Source organism: Temnothorax americanus, unplaced genomic scaffold (genome assembly GCF_048541705.1).
Source record: "Temnothorax americanus isolate GAGA-0224 unplaced genomic scaffold, ASM4854170v1 Scaffold33, whole genome shotgun sequence".
In the NCBI taxonomy this organism is placed as follows: domain Eukaryota; kingdom Metazoa; phylum Arthropoda; class Insecta; order Hymenoptera; family Formicidae; genus Temnothorax; species Temnothorax americanus.
The window spans coordinates 1,136,048-1,152,811 of record NW_027509475.1 but is presented as its reverse complement, the minus strand read 5'-3'; the positions used below and the strand labels follow the sequence as shown (position 1 = coordinate 1,152,811).

Below are 16,764 nucleotides of genomic sequence, written 5' to 3'. Positions count from 1 at the left end.
TAGAATTCTTCCTAATTTAAAATTTAATATATTTCAAAGAGATGTGATACTATAAATTGGAAGCTACAACAAATATTGACTCACCTCGATATTTTCGCTAGGGCAAAATCGACTGACGAAAAATTGACGATAAACTAATGAAAAAACCATGTCACTTTTATAATTTCTACAATGCTTTTATAAACAAAGACGAGTAACTTTTCTTCTTCATTGCACATACATCTAACGAAATAAAATACTCTTTGCACTCTCCAAGTACCTCTATATTATTCGAGATCAGGGTCCAGATGCCCTCGCCGCTCTTCCTGTACTCCAGCTCGAAGAAAGTTATGGGACACCCTCCGTCGTTCCACGTGCTGAGATGCAGAGTGATCCACGAAACGTTGACCGTGACGAACTTGTCGCCAGTTCCGGGCGAGTCGTCCGGCTTTGAGCCCTTCGTCGTCGCCTTGACGATCTCGCTGGGTCTGCCCATGCCGATGCGATTGTACGCCGTCAGGTACATCTGGTAGTCGTTGCCGCACCAGAGCCGCGACAGAACAAAGCTGCTCACTTTGTGCGACACCTTGAACTCCTCCCACTCGCCAGACTCGCGTTTGTAGTGCAAGATGTAGCCGCGAATCGGCGAACCGCCGTCGTCACCGTTTTTCCACTGCACGTTGATAGAATTGCTGCTGGTACTGGTCGCGTGTAATAACGGCGCCGCAGGTGGAACTGAAAAGGGCCAATTTTGATTTATGGATCGCTCCCTGTGATACAGTTTGACTGTAAGTTACAAGCCTCTTGAGACAAAGCTTATTTATACCTCACTAATTCTAATATATTAACACTTCATTTTTCAAGTAAAATTCATTTTATATTATTTGTTCTTCACAGATAATTCAATTTAATTTAATTAATTTTATATAATACATTTTTCGACAGTATGAAATTAAATACAAGATTAATTTTTCATAGAAGTTAAATTAAGTAGAAATAAATAATATATTATATTACTCTAACAATATAAATCTCGCGTGACTATTTTACAAAAATGAAAATTGCTCTCACCTTGCACGGTTAAACGATGAGTTATTTGATCGGAACCGTGGCGATTCTCCACGAAGCAAGTATAATTTCCGCTATCCTCCCTATGAAGCTCACTGATCTGCAAGGATCCATCAGGACGGAGAGACACTCTCGCAGATGACTTGACTATCTGACCCCATTGCTTCCAGATAACCGAAGGCTCGGGCTTGCCCACGCTTTGACAGGGCAGCGTCACATCTTGCTTCCACGGTACGATAAGCGTGGTGCCGAACGAATATATGGCAGCGCGAACTGTAATAGAGTAAGCGAACCCTTATCGAGAGTACACGCGATAATCGCAGTCATCTAAGTTAGCTTTTACCAACAACCGTCCGTAGCAAACTCGGAGAGAAAGTGTTTTCCCTGACGGGAAAGATTTAAAGAGTTCGTGGGGAAGAGTGTTTGCGAAGAGTTCCGGAGAGAAAATAAAAAGCGCGCGGCTCATTAACAAACATAAGTACGGCGCTCGGTATCTCGTTACCGTCGTCTGTAGACAATTCATTTGGTCCGAGAAACGGATGTTTATACGATAGACGAGTATAGATGGACCGAAACGTAACTTCCGCAACTAGTCCAATTTGTGTGCCAAAAGGCAACTCCTGGAACTCCAAGTTTCTGGACTCCACGACTGGAGTAAAGTTGCATATTTTCGATGCACCAACTACTATTCGCTGTTACGAACTACTATCGCGCTCTCGTACAATCTTCCGGATATCGAGTAGACAAGAACAACACATCGAGGTTCACGTATATAAATAAGATAAACAGAATATTCAGAATGTATACATTGTTTTTAGTATTTTAAGATTAAGATTAAACTTCATTCGCGCGCGAACAATGATCGCGAAACCAATTTGAAATAAGAGAGAATCCCTTTACCTTCGCTGGAAGGTGAGAGCATGATGGACGGGGTTTGCGGGCCCTCGCCGACCGAGGTGACCGCCGCGATCGTGAACTCGTACTGGGTCCTCTTGTGCAGGTCCTCGGCGTGGTAGCTGGTCTGATACGGCTGCAGGGCTTTCCTGTGCCACTTGCCTTCCGGTCCCAATCCGCGAACGTGCACGTTGTAGGAGGTGATGTTGCCGTTGCTCTTCAGAGGCGGCAGCCAGGAGACGATAATGGACGTGGCCGAACTGACGACCGCCTTGACGGCGGCCGGCATCTCCGGCAGGTCCTCCTCGGTCACGCAGTAGAGGGGCGACGAGGAGACCCCGTCGCCGGTTCTCGTGTACGCCAGGACTTGGATCGAGTAATTGGTGTACTTCTCCAGGCTGTGGAGCACCACCGTCAGCGCGGTGGTGATCTTCATCTCCGGCTTGACGGACTCCGTCAGCGCGTCCGTGTTCTCCCACAAGACCTTGTAACCCTTCAGGATCCCGTTCAGGCTGGAGTCGGGCGGAGATTCCCAGGAGACTTGCAAGGACATCGACGAGAGCGCGGTGCAACGTACATCCTGAGGAGGACTGCTTGGAACTAGAATATTTCAACATTTCACTTCAAAAGATCTGCCAAGTAGTCCGTCGTCTTTCGTATCGCAAATATCTTCTATCAAAATTATATGCGCGCATAGTTTTATCATTTAACATCTGTAATTTGTTTAAAAATGAGATTCGCTATATAAGATTGATAAATTATAAAATTAATAAATTATGATATTTTAAAATATTAAAATAATACTAATTGGAAATAACGTGACGTTAAAACGAATTTCTTAATAATAGTGATCTATTATATCCACATAAATGTTCATCCGTATGTTAATTTTAGTGAAAATTATGATATCGCTGGATTGAATATAATAATCTGAAAAATATGAACGGCGCGGCTCATAAAATTCGTATTGCATTTAAAACGTCGATGTTCGTCGGTGCATATTCGAGGGTGACGTGACTATACGCGCGGAATATTTCAAGAACGGCTTCAGGTGGAAAGTTTTTTAAAGAGGCAGACACGGTGCCGTCGTCGCGCGAGTCGCGGGAGGGAAGGGATGTTTGCTCCTCGCGAAAAAATATCGGGAGTGCACTTGAAAGTTTCGTCGGGTCCGCCATCCGGCGCGCGGATAGGATTAAAGAAGTTATTTGCGGCTGCCGCGTCTGAATTTATTATTTATCCCCGAGGAAGTCGTGCAGCCGCGGTCGGTATCATGGCGGAATTCATGATAGGCTCGCGAGAAGGCGCGAATATTATTCTCTTCATGAATTTTTGAAGCTCCTCGGCGTCGAGTCGCGAAAATAGACGTCTAGACGAGAGAGCCTCGCTCTCTCGCCCGTCTGCTCGCGAACGCGCACCGATCGATCGCGACACCAGATATGTTAATTCCAGGTCGCGTCCGACGTGCATATTTTCGTCGTTTGATTCGTGTCGCGGAACCCGACGATAAATGTGTCGTTTCGTCGAAATTCAACAAAATTAATCACGCTGCGATGTCAATTTGAAACTGATTTGAAACTGACACTTATTATAACAATATTTTTAGCATCGCTTTATATTCGAGACAAGTAAGAGGTCATTGTTTCGTGACGTTTGCAATCAAAAACGTACTTCGTGGTATTCTCGTCGACTCGATCGACGTGGCTCGCATTTTTCTCACATGCAGTCGCGCGCTTACCGTCCTCGAGTGTCGATGCCACAACTTCCTGCGTCATGGGACCGGGTCCGAGGGCGTTGAACGCTTGAACGACAACGCTGTAACGCGTGAACTTCTTCAGGTTCGTCAAGTGATGCTGGCGTCCGGGCATGGACGTTCTTGCCAAACCCAGGGCGACGCTCGCCGTCGAGATCCGTCTTTCCACGGTTTTATACGTGTACTGCTCCGCCCCCAACCTGAATTTCGAGAGAGAGCGTTCGTTGCACCTGGCTCGGGTGATTAATTAGTTTGTCGAAAGGGTGTCAAATGTCTCCTTTTAACCCCCAAACTTTGGGCAAACTTTCGGGGAGCAAACTTGGCGTTAGATTACCGGTGTGAAAAATGTAATGATAATATATGGGTTTATGTACACACTTGACGGAAAGTAACAAGATAAACTTAAAATAGAATAGCAATAAAAAATATTTAGGCGAAATATATAAGTTCAAGAATATAAAAGAAATTGGAAACTTCATCTTTTAAATGATTATTCTCGCTAATTCTATTTTAAATACTTATTCTAAATATTCTACATAATTATTTTAGATTACGTAGATTCTAAAATAAGAAATAAGTGAAGAAAACGGTGCAGATTGTATATTATGACAGACTGAAAAATAATAATGGGGCCAAATAAACAGTAAAATTTAGAAATATGACATTATCGAATTTACATCGATCCAGCTAACAATAATTGACTTACTAGAAAAATTGATATTGACGAATTTAACTAGTTGGTAGCAAAAACACAATAAAAACACACCCTGGGACGATATAACAAAACGTAGCCGTAAAAAAAGCCTATAGTTTTTCGAGGATTTGTCAGTGTTGCCCCTGGCGAATAAATAACTGACCCTGAGATAGCTCGTCGTTTATTAATGGCGCGTAAATTCTACGGTATCAGCTCTGTGGGCTGAAATACAGGAAGTTTGAGTTCTTGTGCGCGCGCACGCGCGTATATGTGCAAATGTGCACGAGTGAGAAAACAAACCCCTGTCTGTCAAGGTGCGTCGTTAAAACAACGTCAGTGTTTTCGATCGTTATACCTGTGTTCCTTGTAGCCGACATGATAACCGAGTATCTCGCCGTTCCATAAATCATGATCGGGCGGATCCCAGGTGACGTTGAACTCGGTCGAGCTGATGGGGTCTACCTTGAGATTTCGCGGCGGACCGCCCGGTTTCTCCCCCTCAGTCGTCGTCTCTAAAATCTGAAAAGCCCCTGCTTTGAATTCTCTGGCGATTCCGTTCGCTTTCACCCCCCCTTTCATTACGTTTTTTTCTTTCCCGCCCGCTTAATTGCCGTTGAACTTTTCAACTGTGTTCCACAATTTTCGTCCGTCGCGAATTTGAATTATAAAAAGAACGATCGTAGAGAATAAAGACGAATTAAATTTTCTTTTGTAAAACACCGACGCAGACTTGGAGAACGCGTTCGGAAAGTATGTACATATAGAGCGCGGTATAAAAGCCGGATGTCAAGCCGTCGTGTCGGTGTTTAAGGAAACATGTGAAACGCGGGTCGCGCCAGTTGCTGCGAATCTGCGGAAACAGAACGAAATCGGCTGAATGCGCCCCGATATTTCATCTCAAAGCATCCGCGGATGTTGCGCAGGCTGCATGTGCTTAAACGCGCGAGCAAATTCTTTCCCGTGGAATAAAAAAAAGAGAGGTGCGAGAGGAGTCGATATGCCCGAAAGGGCATTGCGGGGTGCGCAATTTAAATCCAGGCCAACGATGCATGCGGTCGCACATTCGTCGAGAGGCGACGGAGAGAGGAATTCGCTTAGGGGATGAAACGGCCCTTTTTTTTTACGCGCGCGGGAATATCGATCGGGCACGGTTCCCCGTCACACATCGGTATCCCGATTGTTTTAATTCTCGAGGGGAAAAGGGGGAGAATGACGATCGGTCGGTGAGGAAACGATTGTCTGACCGAAACGCAATTTGAATTGTAAATGTTCGGCCTGGCCCCGATACCTACGTCGCTCGCTTGACTCCGACCCAGTTCGTTGTCCGCGTACATCCGGAACTGGTAAGTGACCGCAGGACGCAAACCGCTCACGTGGCCGCGAGCACGTGTCCCCGGTACCGTCGTGTGGAACGTGTGGTCGTGCCATACTTCTGCAAAATTGAACGATCATCTTGCGGTGATTTCGTCCTCGGGGTCAAACCATCAAGAATGTCGATTAAATAAAGCCGCTGCTGCTATAGTTATATACACCGATCCACGCGTGAGCTGACATTTATCAGCTCTGATTTTAATATTCTAGATTTTTTAGTTATTAAATTCCGGAAATTAATTTTCGTGTTATCTATAAGTCGCGATCGAGAATCAGGGCATGCAAAAAACCTTAATTGCATAAGATTTTATTAACCTGTTTTTAGTTTTTATAATAAATTTATCAATTTTTTTAAGAACTCTTCCTTTTCATATCAATGTTTTCCTGAATATAATATTAAATTCATAGTATAATATAGAATATTATAATATTAAATCGTAGATATTAGATTTTTTTTCAATTACGTTGTAATTATTAGGATTAAACTTACCTGATTCAGTTTTGTACTCGATTATATACTGGGTGATCGGACTGTTCCCGTCTTGACTGGTCGTCCAGCCCAGATTAATGTGACGACTGCCTTTCTCGATCACATGAAGATTTCGTGGGAAGTCTGGAGGCTCTATATATCAATATAATTTTGTGGAATCTCTCTTAAAGTTAATATTAAAATTTTCAACGCTTAAATAATTCTCAGTCTTTTACTAAATATACCTTACAATTAATATACCCTATTTTTCACATTTTTCACATATTTTCTAGGAATTGATTCATTAATTTTTAATTATCTTCTTCGGTGTCATATTTACGGATTTATTACGGACAATGCACACTACATTTTTCATCTGTGAACTATGTGCATCATCCACAGTCTCGACAAATATATATAGCATCTGAGAAAATATTATACTGCTTTTATAATGGCAGTGAAGATAATACATAATGTTTAATGAAATAAAATCCCGATTGATGCAGATGCAATTTCAACATTTAACACGCGATTTTAAATAGTGTCGGTCCGGGTCTCCGATTAGAACGTTTCACCGGGCGAAATTGAAGCTTAATTCGGTAATTAGTTGGAAATTTTTGTCTAATTCCGGGGCACAGCGTCAGCGCGCGCGCATCGCGTCCAATGGAATAATTTTCAGTTATGGTACGATTGTCACATACCCGCGTTATGCATATTTCACGGGTTATCCGACGCAATACATCCACTCGAAGCGTATCTCATTTTGGAGAATATACAGAGAGAGAGAGAGAGAGAGAGAGAGAGAGAGAGAGAGAGAGAGAGCCGCCCGCCGGCTCATCTGTCTCGCTACGTACTTGCGCGGACGTACATTAAATTAAATGGACGTGCGTTGTCGAGTGCCTGTATACATTACGATAATTACATCCAGTGGAATAGTGTTATGCACAAACAACCGACGCGCCCCGAAGGCATCATCGCGATAACTCGCCTCGTAATAATTTCATAGACTCCATTGACTATCTCCTATCTCTGACGGAATACAAACGATTATGAAACGCAACCGTTAATACGGCAGTATTATTATTATTATTATTATTATTTTCCTCTTGCTATTGTCAACATTATTGAACATCCTCGCGGGTATATCAATTAATTCTATGTCTTTTGTAGTCGATGTTAACGACTATTCAAAGAGCTTTCGAGAGCTGTCGAAATCTAGATACTAATTTCTCGAATTTCCTCGTACCTTGAATATAAAGATGAATCGTCATCTCGTCGCGGCCGTAAGCGTTGGACGCGATACAAAAGTATCTGCCGCTGTCGTCGCGGCTGGTGCTGACGAAACCGAGAACGCTGACGGCGCCGTCGGTGGTGTTGTCCTCCTTCAGAGTGTAACGATAGTCGGGAAGCTTAGGGTCCAATTGGGAGCCTGCTTTCTTCCAAACTATCTTCAAAGGATGGTCGCCCTTCGCCTCGCAGCGCAGCGAGGCATTCGAGCCCAGCCTCGCGGTCTGATTGCGATGCTTCTCCACAAAATGCGCGGGAACTGCATCAATCGGAATAGAACACTATTTATAATTACACATTTGGATGTGGTTGGTAGTTAAAATTCACGATTATTTGAGAACGCTCTCGAATTCCAACAACCTAATAAATTCGATTTATGAATGAAATTAAGTTCTTTATTAATTTACTTTGAACGATCCATCAGGTTTTTAGATTTTAAAGAGAGAATCCTATTTATTGTGCATGTAATAAATTTTGAGGTATTTTTGTTCTTTTACAATACGAAATATTTTTTGTATTGTATATTAAATTATATTTTGAACACGAATTGCAGATCATTTAAGATGAGATTTACAACTAGTAGAAACAGATAGATATGATCAGACTAACATAAATAGCTAAAAAAGGTTAATTGACATTTAGTTGAATTATTTATTTAATTATAATAAAAATCATAATTTAGATAATAAATGTACATGTGTATTATAAAATATGTTTTCAACAAGTAAATAAAGATACTACAATATATATGATATAAAATCAAATTAAGAAAACGTGTGTTAAACGGTCAGGATTGGATCTTAAAAACCGAATATTATTCGCGTGAATTCATATTTTCAAGCTAATCGGTTTAGTTACTACATGATGAACCATTTGTTGATGTGGCACGTGTTAAAAATAATATAACTTTTGAGAGCGTTGAATTAAAAACTAAAGATTGAGAATAAAGAACTTAAGAAAACGAATTTGACAAAATAATTTAACAAAATATCGTTGATTTAAAAAACTAGGAGATTACATTTTGTGAAATTCTGATGAAAATAATCGAGCAATGCGATTATTTCGTCAAGAAATATTTTCTTAATGTCTTAATAGGATAAAGTGGATCAAATTGACTATATACACGGGTCAATCGTTACACTGTTGATAATACCTAAAGTTCCAGCGAAATCCAATTAGGGTTAATCATCAATTAGTAGAAGACTAATCCCTTCAAGAGAAATTATAATAGATACTTTATCTCGTGAAGCTTTAGCGCTAAAATATTTTCTGTAACTGCAGATAGTAATGGGAAACTTAATGACGTGTTTATTAGAAAAAATTACATCCCGTGTTATTAAATTGTCTTTTGACGAGTACATTAGATCATAAAAAATAGATATTACGAGGAGATCGTCGAATAATTTTTATATTTCCACTACAACAAACGTTATGAGATGAGATTTCACTCAATTTACCTCTTATGTTTCTATGGAACATTTCTTGATAGAGATTGTGATTGTAACCCTAATGTTATTAAAAAAATATAAATAAAACATATTTAAATACATAAGTAGCGTATATAAATCTTGAAAAATAATTTTAATAAGAACCGTTTCCGAACTTTGCGGATGGCGAGAGGTGAGAAAAATCTGATAAACGTTTTACGTACCGTTAACGGTGAGATAAACGACTTTACTGAGCCCGGCTCCGATACCGTTCACGGCCTCGCACAGGTAGAAGCCCTCGTGATCTTCCTGGACCCGGCCGAACACCAGCGAACCGTTGGAGTGTATCCTCAGGTCCTGCATGTGCTCGTGGCTGGCTATGTCGTGATAATTGCCAGGTTTCTTGCCGCTACCGCGCCGCCATGTGACCAACGGCGGCGGGAACCCGTCCGCGTGACAATGCAAACTCAATCGGGGCATTCCCTCCGACGCACGGGCGTCCTGCGGCTCCACCACCCACCGTGGCGGCACTGACCCACAATGCGCGATCATTAATCGATTGCCACGGATCCCGATATGCGACAGCTACTACAACGACGCGGCCCGGGAGACCCGATCACGTTCCGAAATTCGCAAGCGGATAATGAAAATCGTACCTTTTCACTTAGGGGGTTACGTACCTTCGACAGCAGGCTAAAACCAGGTCGAAATTAACGAATTTTTATTGTGGGTACTAGTGCTTTATTAAAAAATGAAAATACATTATCTTGTAGTTTTTTTGAGAATATCTCCCGAAAAATTCAACAGAAAATATCAAAAATTGAGGACCTGGCAGCTATTTTGCCAAATGATGCTTGCAAAAACGGCGTTTGCGGTACCAGAGATCGCCTTTTCTCATGTGAAACAAAAACAAAAGTTTTCCGTTAAACTAGATGAATAAAACTAGTCCTTGTAATAGCTGATTTTGAAATTTCGTAGGAAAAAATACGATTTTTGACCTAAAAATCAGTCATTCTATTTATAAAAAAAACTAAGCCATAAATAAAAAAAATCCTGCGTGAAGGACTAGATTATTGTATTGAGAGTAGCTGTAAACAATTTCATGCGCAAATCGGTTCACTAGTCTCCGAGATATTTCTGGTATTTTCAAAACACTGTTTCGGGAAAACAGCTGCTAGGACCTCAATTTTCAATATTTTTTATTGAAATTTTCGGGAGATGTTCTTAAAAGATTACTCTACAAGACATGTATTTTTATTTTCTAATAAAACATAATTTTACCAACAATAAAAATTCGTTAATTTCGACCCAGTTTTAAGGCTTGTCAAAGGTATTAAACCCCTTAATTTCATTTAATTCCTCAAATCACGAAACAATTTTGATTTATTTTAAAATTATTAAAAGACTTAAATAAATCGATATGCTCTAATCAAATTTTTGTCAAGCAGAGACAAATTGGCGAAAAGTTAACGCGTAAATTTTGACCATTGATCGAGGAAGTCTCAAATTATTAACTACGTATAACTGTTTATTGTGCCACTATTAAATTTTTTATCTTGATGGTGTCGCGTTTTATCGGGGACACTGAATTCGTGCGGAAACGCTCTCCCGGACCTCGTCACGCGTCTCTATCTAAGCTTATTGCGCTGAGAGGCAAGAGCGAAAAGTTCTCCCGGGGAGAGAGGATTGGCCTACTGTGCAACTTCCTACTTCAGCTGCCGCGAAAGTAAAGAGAAATAGGATTTGAAGGAGCGCGATGGAGAGGACTGGGTTGGCCCTCTCGGGATTGCGGACAAACGGCGCGAAAGTTTCGCTGATAAAAATTATACGAATTGTCCGCGAAATGTATTGGCAGGTTGCTTCCTCTTAATCCGCCTTTCTTGTCCGTTTCTTCGCCTCTGATGTTTCGCGACAAAGAAACAGACGGAAGAGCGAGACGCAGAGGGGAAGAACAGGCTGGCGGGAGATAAAGGAAGAAAAGTGCGGAGGGAAAAACGGTGCTGAAAACGTGCGCGCGCGATGGAGAGGATCTTTTTCCATCGGCGAGACAAATGGTAAAATAATGTCGGCGATAAACACTGTATGATGGACCACAGAGAACAGAGCGATACACGGTGATAATAATACGATAAATCGGTGCTGTGCGAATCTAATACCATACACGAATGTGTGCACGAACAATCGTTGCGTACAAATATGCACAAGGTGCGCAAAATGCGCGTCCCGCCCGAGCCGAACGTTTGTACGCCGAATTACTCGCGCATTCATTTGTATAATGCGCCGCGCAATTTATGCGTTCGCGAGCGTATTATCGTTCAATCGTGATTAATAATCGAAGGGCCGAGTGGACGAAGGATACGCGTATTGCCGCGAAAATCAACCTATACGTGGACAAAATTGTTATTTCCCACCGAGTGACCCCGCGGCAGTCTCCGCGTTGGACAATAAAATCAACTAAGTAGTAGCACGCGCAATAATGGAGACGTAAACTTATCGCTACAATTTGTTTTAGCGAGAAGAATAACGGTCTCCGCGGAGATGCTGTATTTTTTAAATTACGTTTGAAAGCTGGGGCGGGGGGAAGAAACGCTTAGAGGCTTTCTTCTTCTTAATTTAAATACTTTGACCGCGGACTGTGATTGCTCGTTAATTCAAATCCGATAAATGCGATCCCTCGATACTCCGTTCCCCTCAATTCAGCAACGATTTCGCAATCGGGAATCGATTATTCCGGCGAACGTTCGGATCAAACGAGACCGATTCGTCTCGGTGCGAGGCGGAGTGGATAGGCGGCATACGAATTTTTCGGTGAGAGCGGGGAAAAGAGAAAAGTGAGACAAGAAAAAAAGAAACGGAACGAAAGGAGGAAACGAAACACGAGGTGCGAGCGTCACATCGAGAAGTCGGTGCCAGGGGATTAGTGGCGCTCGGGACCAAATAAGAGAGAAAAATAAACTGAAAAACGTGTGAGTGCAGATATGCGTGTGCTGGGTGAAGTGAACGTGATTCGGTGCTCCAAATTGAACTACAAGATTGTTGCTGCTGCTGCTGCTGCCGCTGCTGCTGCTACTGCTGCTGCTGCTGTTGCTGCTGCTGCTCGCCGTGGCTCGAGACGCCGGAGAGGTGCTAAGTATATATGCGAAGCCGAGTTTCGTGAAGTGCCGTATTGGCCCTTGCATGCAGCGCACATATTTCATTCTGGGCTACTGCGATCGTGTTGAATACCGACAAGCGCGCGGACCTCATATCAAGATTTCATTTCTTCGTTCTCCGTTTCTCGCGTAAATAACTCTCCTCACTTTTATCTCGTTTACGTCCCGGACGCACATGATTCAGCGGTCCCCGACGCAATGCCGATACACTAAGAATTAGTGCTTTTGGAATAACAATGATTCTCTTAATTGACATATCAAAGTATTTAAAAAAGGTATATATCGTTGTTCGTCGGCGCTGCTACGAAATCTCGATTGTCAGAATGTCGGGCACCGCTGCGTTGGGCACTCTCGCGAAATTAATGCGCCGAGAATATATGCGATCGCAGTATACTTAATTATCGCGATAAGGGGCCAGAGAGTGAGAGGTGCAGGTTCAACGGTGCGTCCGTGTTGTTAGATATGTATCTAGATAGAAAATATATTACGGGGTGACCCGTGAGGTGAAGTAACGCTATATTATGCTGTGCTCAAGTGCGTTGGTGCGACGGGTTTTGCTGGCTGTGCGGCGGCGGCGGCGGCGGCGGCTGCTGCTGCTGCTGCTGCTGTTTCGTCATTTCGCGCGTATCATCTCGTAAAAAGGGCTCTAGAGCTGCGTTTATCCGAACGATGCCGTTGTTCGTCGTTTATCCGGATGGCGAATTTGTTCTGTGCGTCTCTCGTGAATACTCGGCTAGCGCGCGCGCGTGATACGCTTTGAAAAAAATTCCGCACGTAACTATCTCGAATTTAATGAACGAATTTCGCATAGGATATCATCAAAAAATATTTTCTCTGATTCTTTTGCGGAAAAAAGACGGCGCACAACGCAAAATACCGAAATATTAGAACTGAAAAAAACATTATTGCGGATATACCTCGACTCGAAACATTTTCAAGCGCGATACGTGGGTTATATTCGCGAGAGTATTACCCAGAGTGTATTACCCAGGAGAGATCTGTCAGATATTGAAAGTGCCGGTCGAGTGGCTTTAAACGGCAGAAAAGTCATACGGGAAAATAAATGATAAGATATTTTAGGAAAACTAAAATTTGCATAACGTTCTACATTTGTTATAATATAGAAAATTTAAATATTCATTAAATGTAGAGTAAACTAAATATCATGAAGTTATATCACGAAGCTATACGTTGTTATAGTCTAGAAAATTTAAGTATTTATTAATAAAATTAAATAATAATTAACATATAATTATCAACGTAATTGAACTAAAACATCTTTGCTCTTGTTTCATCCATTCTAATTTACTAATTATTCCAGCAACTTTCATTCGGACGATTTTTCCATTTAAAACCTATCAAATTAGACGTTTCTCCCACGCATTTCCTTCTATCTAGGACAGTCGTGAGTACCAGTTAATTATACCATACAAAAGCGATTAATTACATCGCGATTACAATCACGTCGCGAGCAAACGGTATCGGTGAAATGCAAGCTCCCGGGAGAGGACTCAATGTAACTTTCACTGTCAGCTCCACGTTGCTTATAATAACGTAACGTGCGATAGCTCCGCGTTTAACATATCGTAATTTGCGGGACGGATATTACTTATTCGTAAATTACGAATATATTACTTTGCGGGACGGGCTAAAGCTCGCGTGCGTGCACGTCAATTCCGAACAGGAGCTCGATATCCGCCGATGCCCTCGTCGCGATACCCGAATATCCGGCTCGTCTCTGCGAAATCCGAGAACAGCCCTAGCGCGTTAACTCTTACTTCATGCTATTTTTCGACCGATGCGCTGCGATGGCGGCTGCTGCTGCTGCTGCGGCGGCTGCGGCTGCGCTTACGTGACGACGATACGGCCAGCCGCGGGTGAATAGAATCGGAGGACTCGGCATTTAAATCTCGCGAACTTGCTGGCTTTTGTCTCGTGAATTCCGCGTGGCCAGAAAATTAATCTCACCTCCTATCGCGGCAATTTATCCGAATCGCGCGAATGCAAGCTGCATAGCCCGGCCGTTCGATCGGCAGTAGATAAAAACACTATATGGTCAGACATCGCTGATCATCGTGGAATAAAGTCTCAAGTATCTTTCTACGATAAAAATACTATCGCTGCGCGTAAAACAGCGCGTAACAAGAAACTTACAGAATCGTAATATATTATCGTAAACTTGATTTAAAATGTCTAAGATTTTATAGATTCGGTTACTTTCCTTTGCCCTCCAAATTCTTTCACCCGTCGCCGCTGTATTGTCGCAAAGACAATGGGTGTGCTGCCAGGTGCAAAACAGTGACGTGAGAGAAAAAGAGAAGAAAAGAAAAAACATAGACTCGGTGCAGTTTTTCCGCGCAGTGCAAGTCACTGTACTTTACCACGAACGATCAACTCGGCCGTCCAGAGGACCTCGGCCACCGAATTGCGCGCCAGGCAAGTATAGTTGCCGGTGTGCGCGGCGGTGACGCGCTCGATAACTATGGCGCTGGAATGGGCGTCAATGTTGGTTACGCGCAGCCCAGGTGGTGTATGCGAGTGCTGTCGGAGATCGTTAATGGTTGCAGCGGCGGCGGCGGCGGCGGCGGCCGCCGTGCCGGAGGCGGATATCTGCTCGCCGTCCTTCGACCAGATGATCGTGAACGGCGGATCGCCCTTCTCGACCATGCAGGTCACCTGGGCTCGCAGACCCTCCGACAGGTCCTTCTTAAAGCTAAAGGGAGCTATCGTGGGCGGAACTGCACAAAAAAAGAGAGAGAAACAGATGATTGTGAGTGTGTATATACGATTAACGAGTTTATCCGGACGGTCTCCCGTTGCTGCTGCTACTCCCGTAGCTTCCTGTCTTCATCCTGGACGTCGTCACCTACATTCCTGGGAAGTCTTAGCTTAATTCGATTCAAGATCGCGAGAAACGGCTCTCGCAAAACGACTCAACCGTACGGGTTGATTCGATATGTGTCGCGTCGCCGCGCGGATTAAACTTGTCTCCGTCGTCGTTCACCGAGATTGATCCGCGCGACGGGGAAACCGACGCTCTCTGTCAGGCAAAACACACCGTTGAGATTATAGTTGTAGTTTGACTCGTCGCGGCTAGTTTCACGGGTCGGTTAACAACGGCGGATCTCCGCTGTCGCATCCAGTCGCGGTCGTCGGTCTGAGAAGTCGCTGAACGCCGAAATTTAACGGGTCTTGAATTTCTTCCGTCTCGTTACAGTTGTCAAATAAAGCGAGAGACAGTTAATTCGATAATTATCGTTATAATAATATCCTATATCGAGGCAAGAGAGATGTTGCACCAAGGATAGCCGCCGATATTGGCGATGCTCGACTTTACATGACTCCATCATTATGAATGGAATTAGGTATTGATCGTTAGGCAGACCTCGGGAGTGACGTTTAATTATCCTCCCGGCGACACGCCGTGTTTGTTGTGTGGTCGCGTAAGTGTATTTGTACTGGAATTAAAATAATATTGAATTAAGGGCAGAGAGAAAGAGAGAGAGAGAAAGAAAGAAAGAGAGACGAAATTAAAATAACGCAGCAAGAAATATTGCATTATTTCATCAATGTCAAACGAGATAGAAAGGTATACGCACGGCTCTCGACTCGCGCGGTTAATATTGGTAATATAATATTCACTCGTGCGTGAAACGCGTATTTTTAATATATTCTCCATTCGTTGATTTTTCCATCAATTTCCCGTAATGCAAATATAATCGCCATTTATTCCAATTTTTATCCCTCTTCTTATTAACCGTTATCCACACGAGTCGAGACCAATTCGCGATATCATTCTGCACCATCGATGACGAGAGGGTTACGAACCGTGATGGCGGCATAAACTATACCCCAGCAAACAGAATACACCGAATGCGCAATTTGCTATCAAATTGCGCACTCGGTGTATTCTGTGTTTGCTGGGACGTTTTCGCACGAAGAAAAAAAGAATTAGTTATTATAGCAAATCTAGTCGTAAAATATGGATAACTAAGATTTTTGCGACAAAAGCTATAATTTAGCAATAGTAACAAAATCTTTTTGCAATTATTACTAAGTATAGCAAAAGGTTCAGCAAAACTTTCAAGAAATTTTGCTATTATTGCAAAATTATAGCTCTCGCTGCAAAAAATGTCAGTTATCCATATTACGACTATAGATTTGCTATAGTATTAGTGCTAATCCTTTTTTCCCGTGTGAGTTTCGCGTGGAACAGGTATATGTCTCTCGAGTGTTTCGACGCTCGCGTACTCCACGAGATACACGAGCGGTGAAAACAATCAAGCGGAGCAAAAAGGGGGGGGGGTTACCTTTTCGTGCCCGGTTGTCGACTTTTCGACAAGGGGATGCAGAGGGTAGGGTACGTCGCGACGAGCGTAATGCTGCGGAACGACAATAATAACTTGCCTCGTTGCACGTTGTACCGCGTGCGATACGTATGTATAAGGAGAGGCAGGGGCGGAGAACACGAAAGCCCCGGGGGTATTAGAACAGAACGCGGGCGGTTGTTTGAGAATAATTGAGGAACCGCGCGGGTACAAGAGAGAGGGAACCAGATAGCACAGCGTAACGTGAGTAATGCCCAAAGAGGTATGTCGCGCGTATATACACGCGGCGATATATATGTATATAATGTTCATATCCATGTACAAAAGTGGAGAGAGAGAGAGAGA

General features: G+C 42.9%; 1 protein-coding gene across 4 annotated transcripts in view; it reads right to left on the bottom strand.

Moving 5' to 3' along the window:
* Window positions 1-16,764, bottom strand: part of LOC143901400 (cell adhesion molecule Dscam2) — a 161,177-nt gene that overhangs the window by 7,790 nt on the left and 136,623 nt on the right. For 3 of the 4 annotated variants that reach the window (XM_077413687.1, XM_077413690.1, XM_077413689.1), the window contains 10 exons: window positions 14,473-14,829; window positions 9,164-9,469; window positions 7,472-7,771; window positions 6,247-6,378; window positions 5,678-5,817; window positions 4,741-4,904; window positions 3,677-3,891; window positions 1,948-2,541; window positions 1,051-1,320; window positions 260-714 (listed from right to left, as the gene is read on the bottom strand). In XM_077413687.1, the coding sequence (XP_077269813.1) occupies window positions 260-714; window positions 1,051-1,320; window positions 1,948-2,541; window positions 3,677-3,891; window positions 4,741-4,904; window positions 5,678-5,817; window positions 6,247-6,378; window positions 7,472-7,771; window positions 9,164-9,469; window positions 14,473-14,829 (2,933 nt within the window). The remainder of the gene's footprint in view (window positions 1-259; window positions 715-1,050; window positions 1,321-1,947; window positions 2,542-3,676; window positions 3,892-4,740; window positions 4,905-5,677; window positions 5,818-6,246; window positions 6,379-7,471; window positions 7,772-9,163; window positions 9,470-14,472; window positions 14,830-16,764) is intronic. The other variant, XM_077413688.1, reaches the window with a different exon arrangement.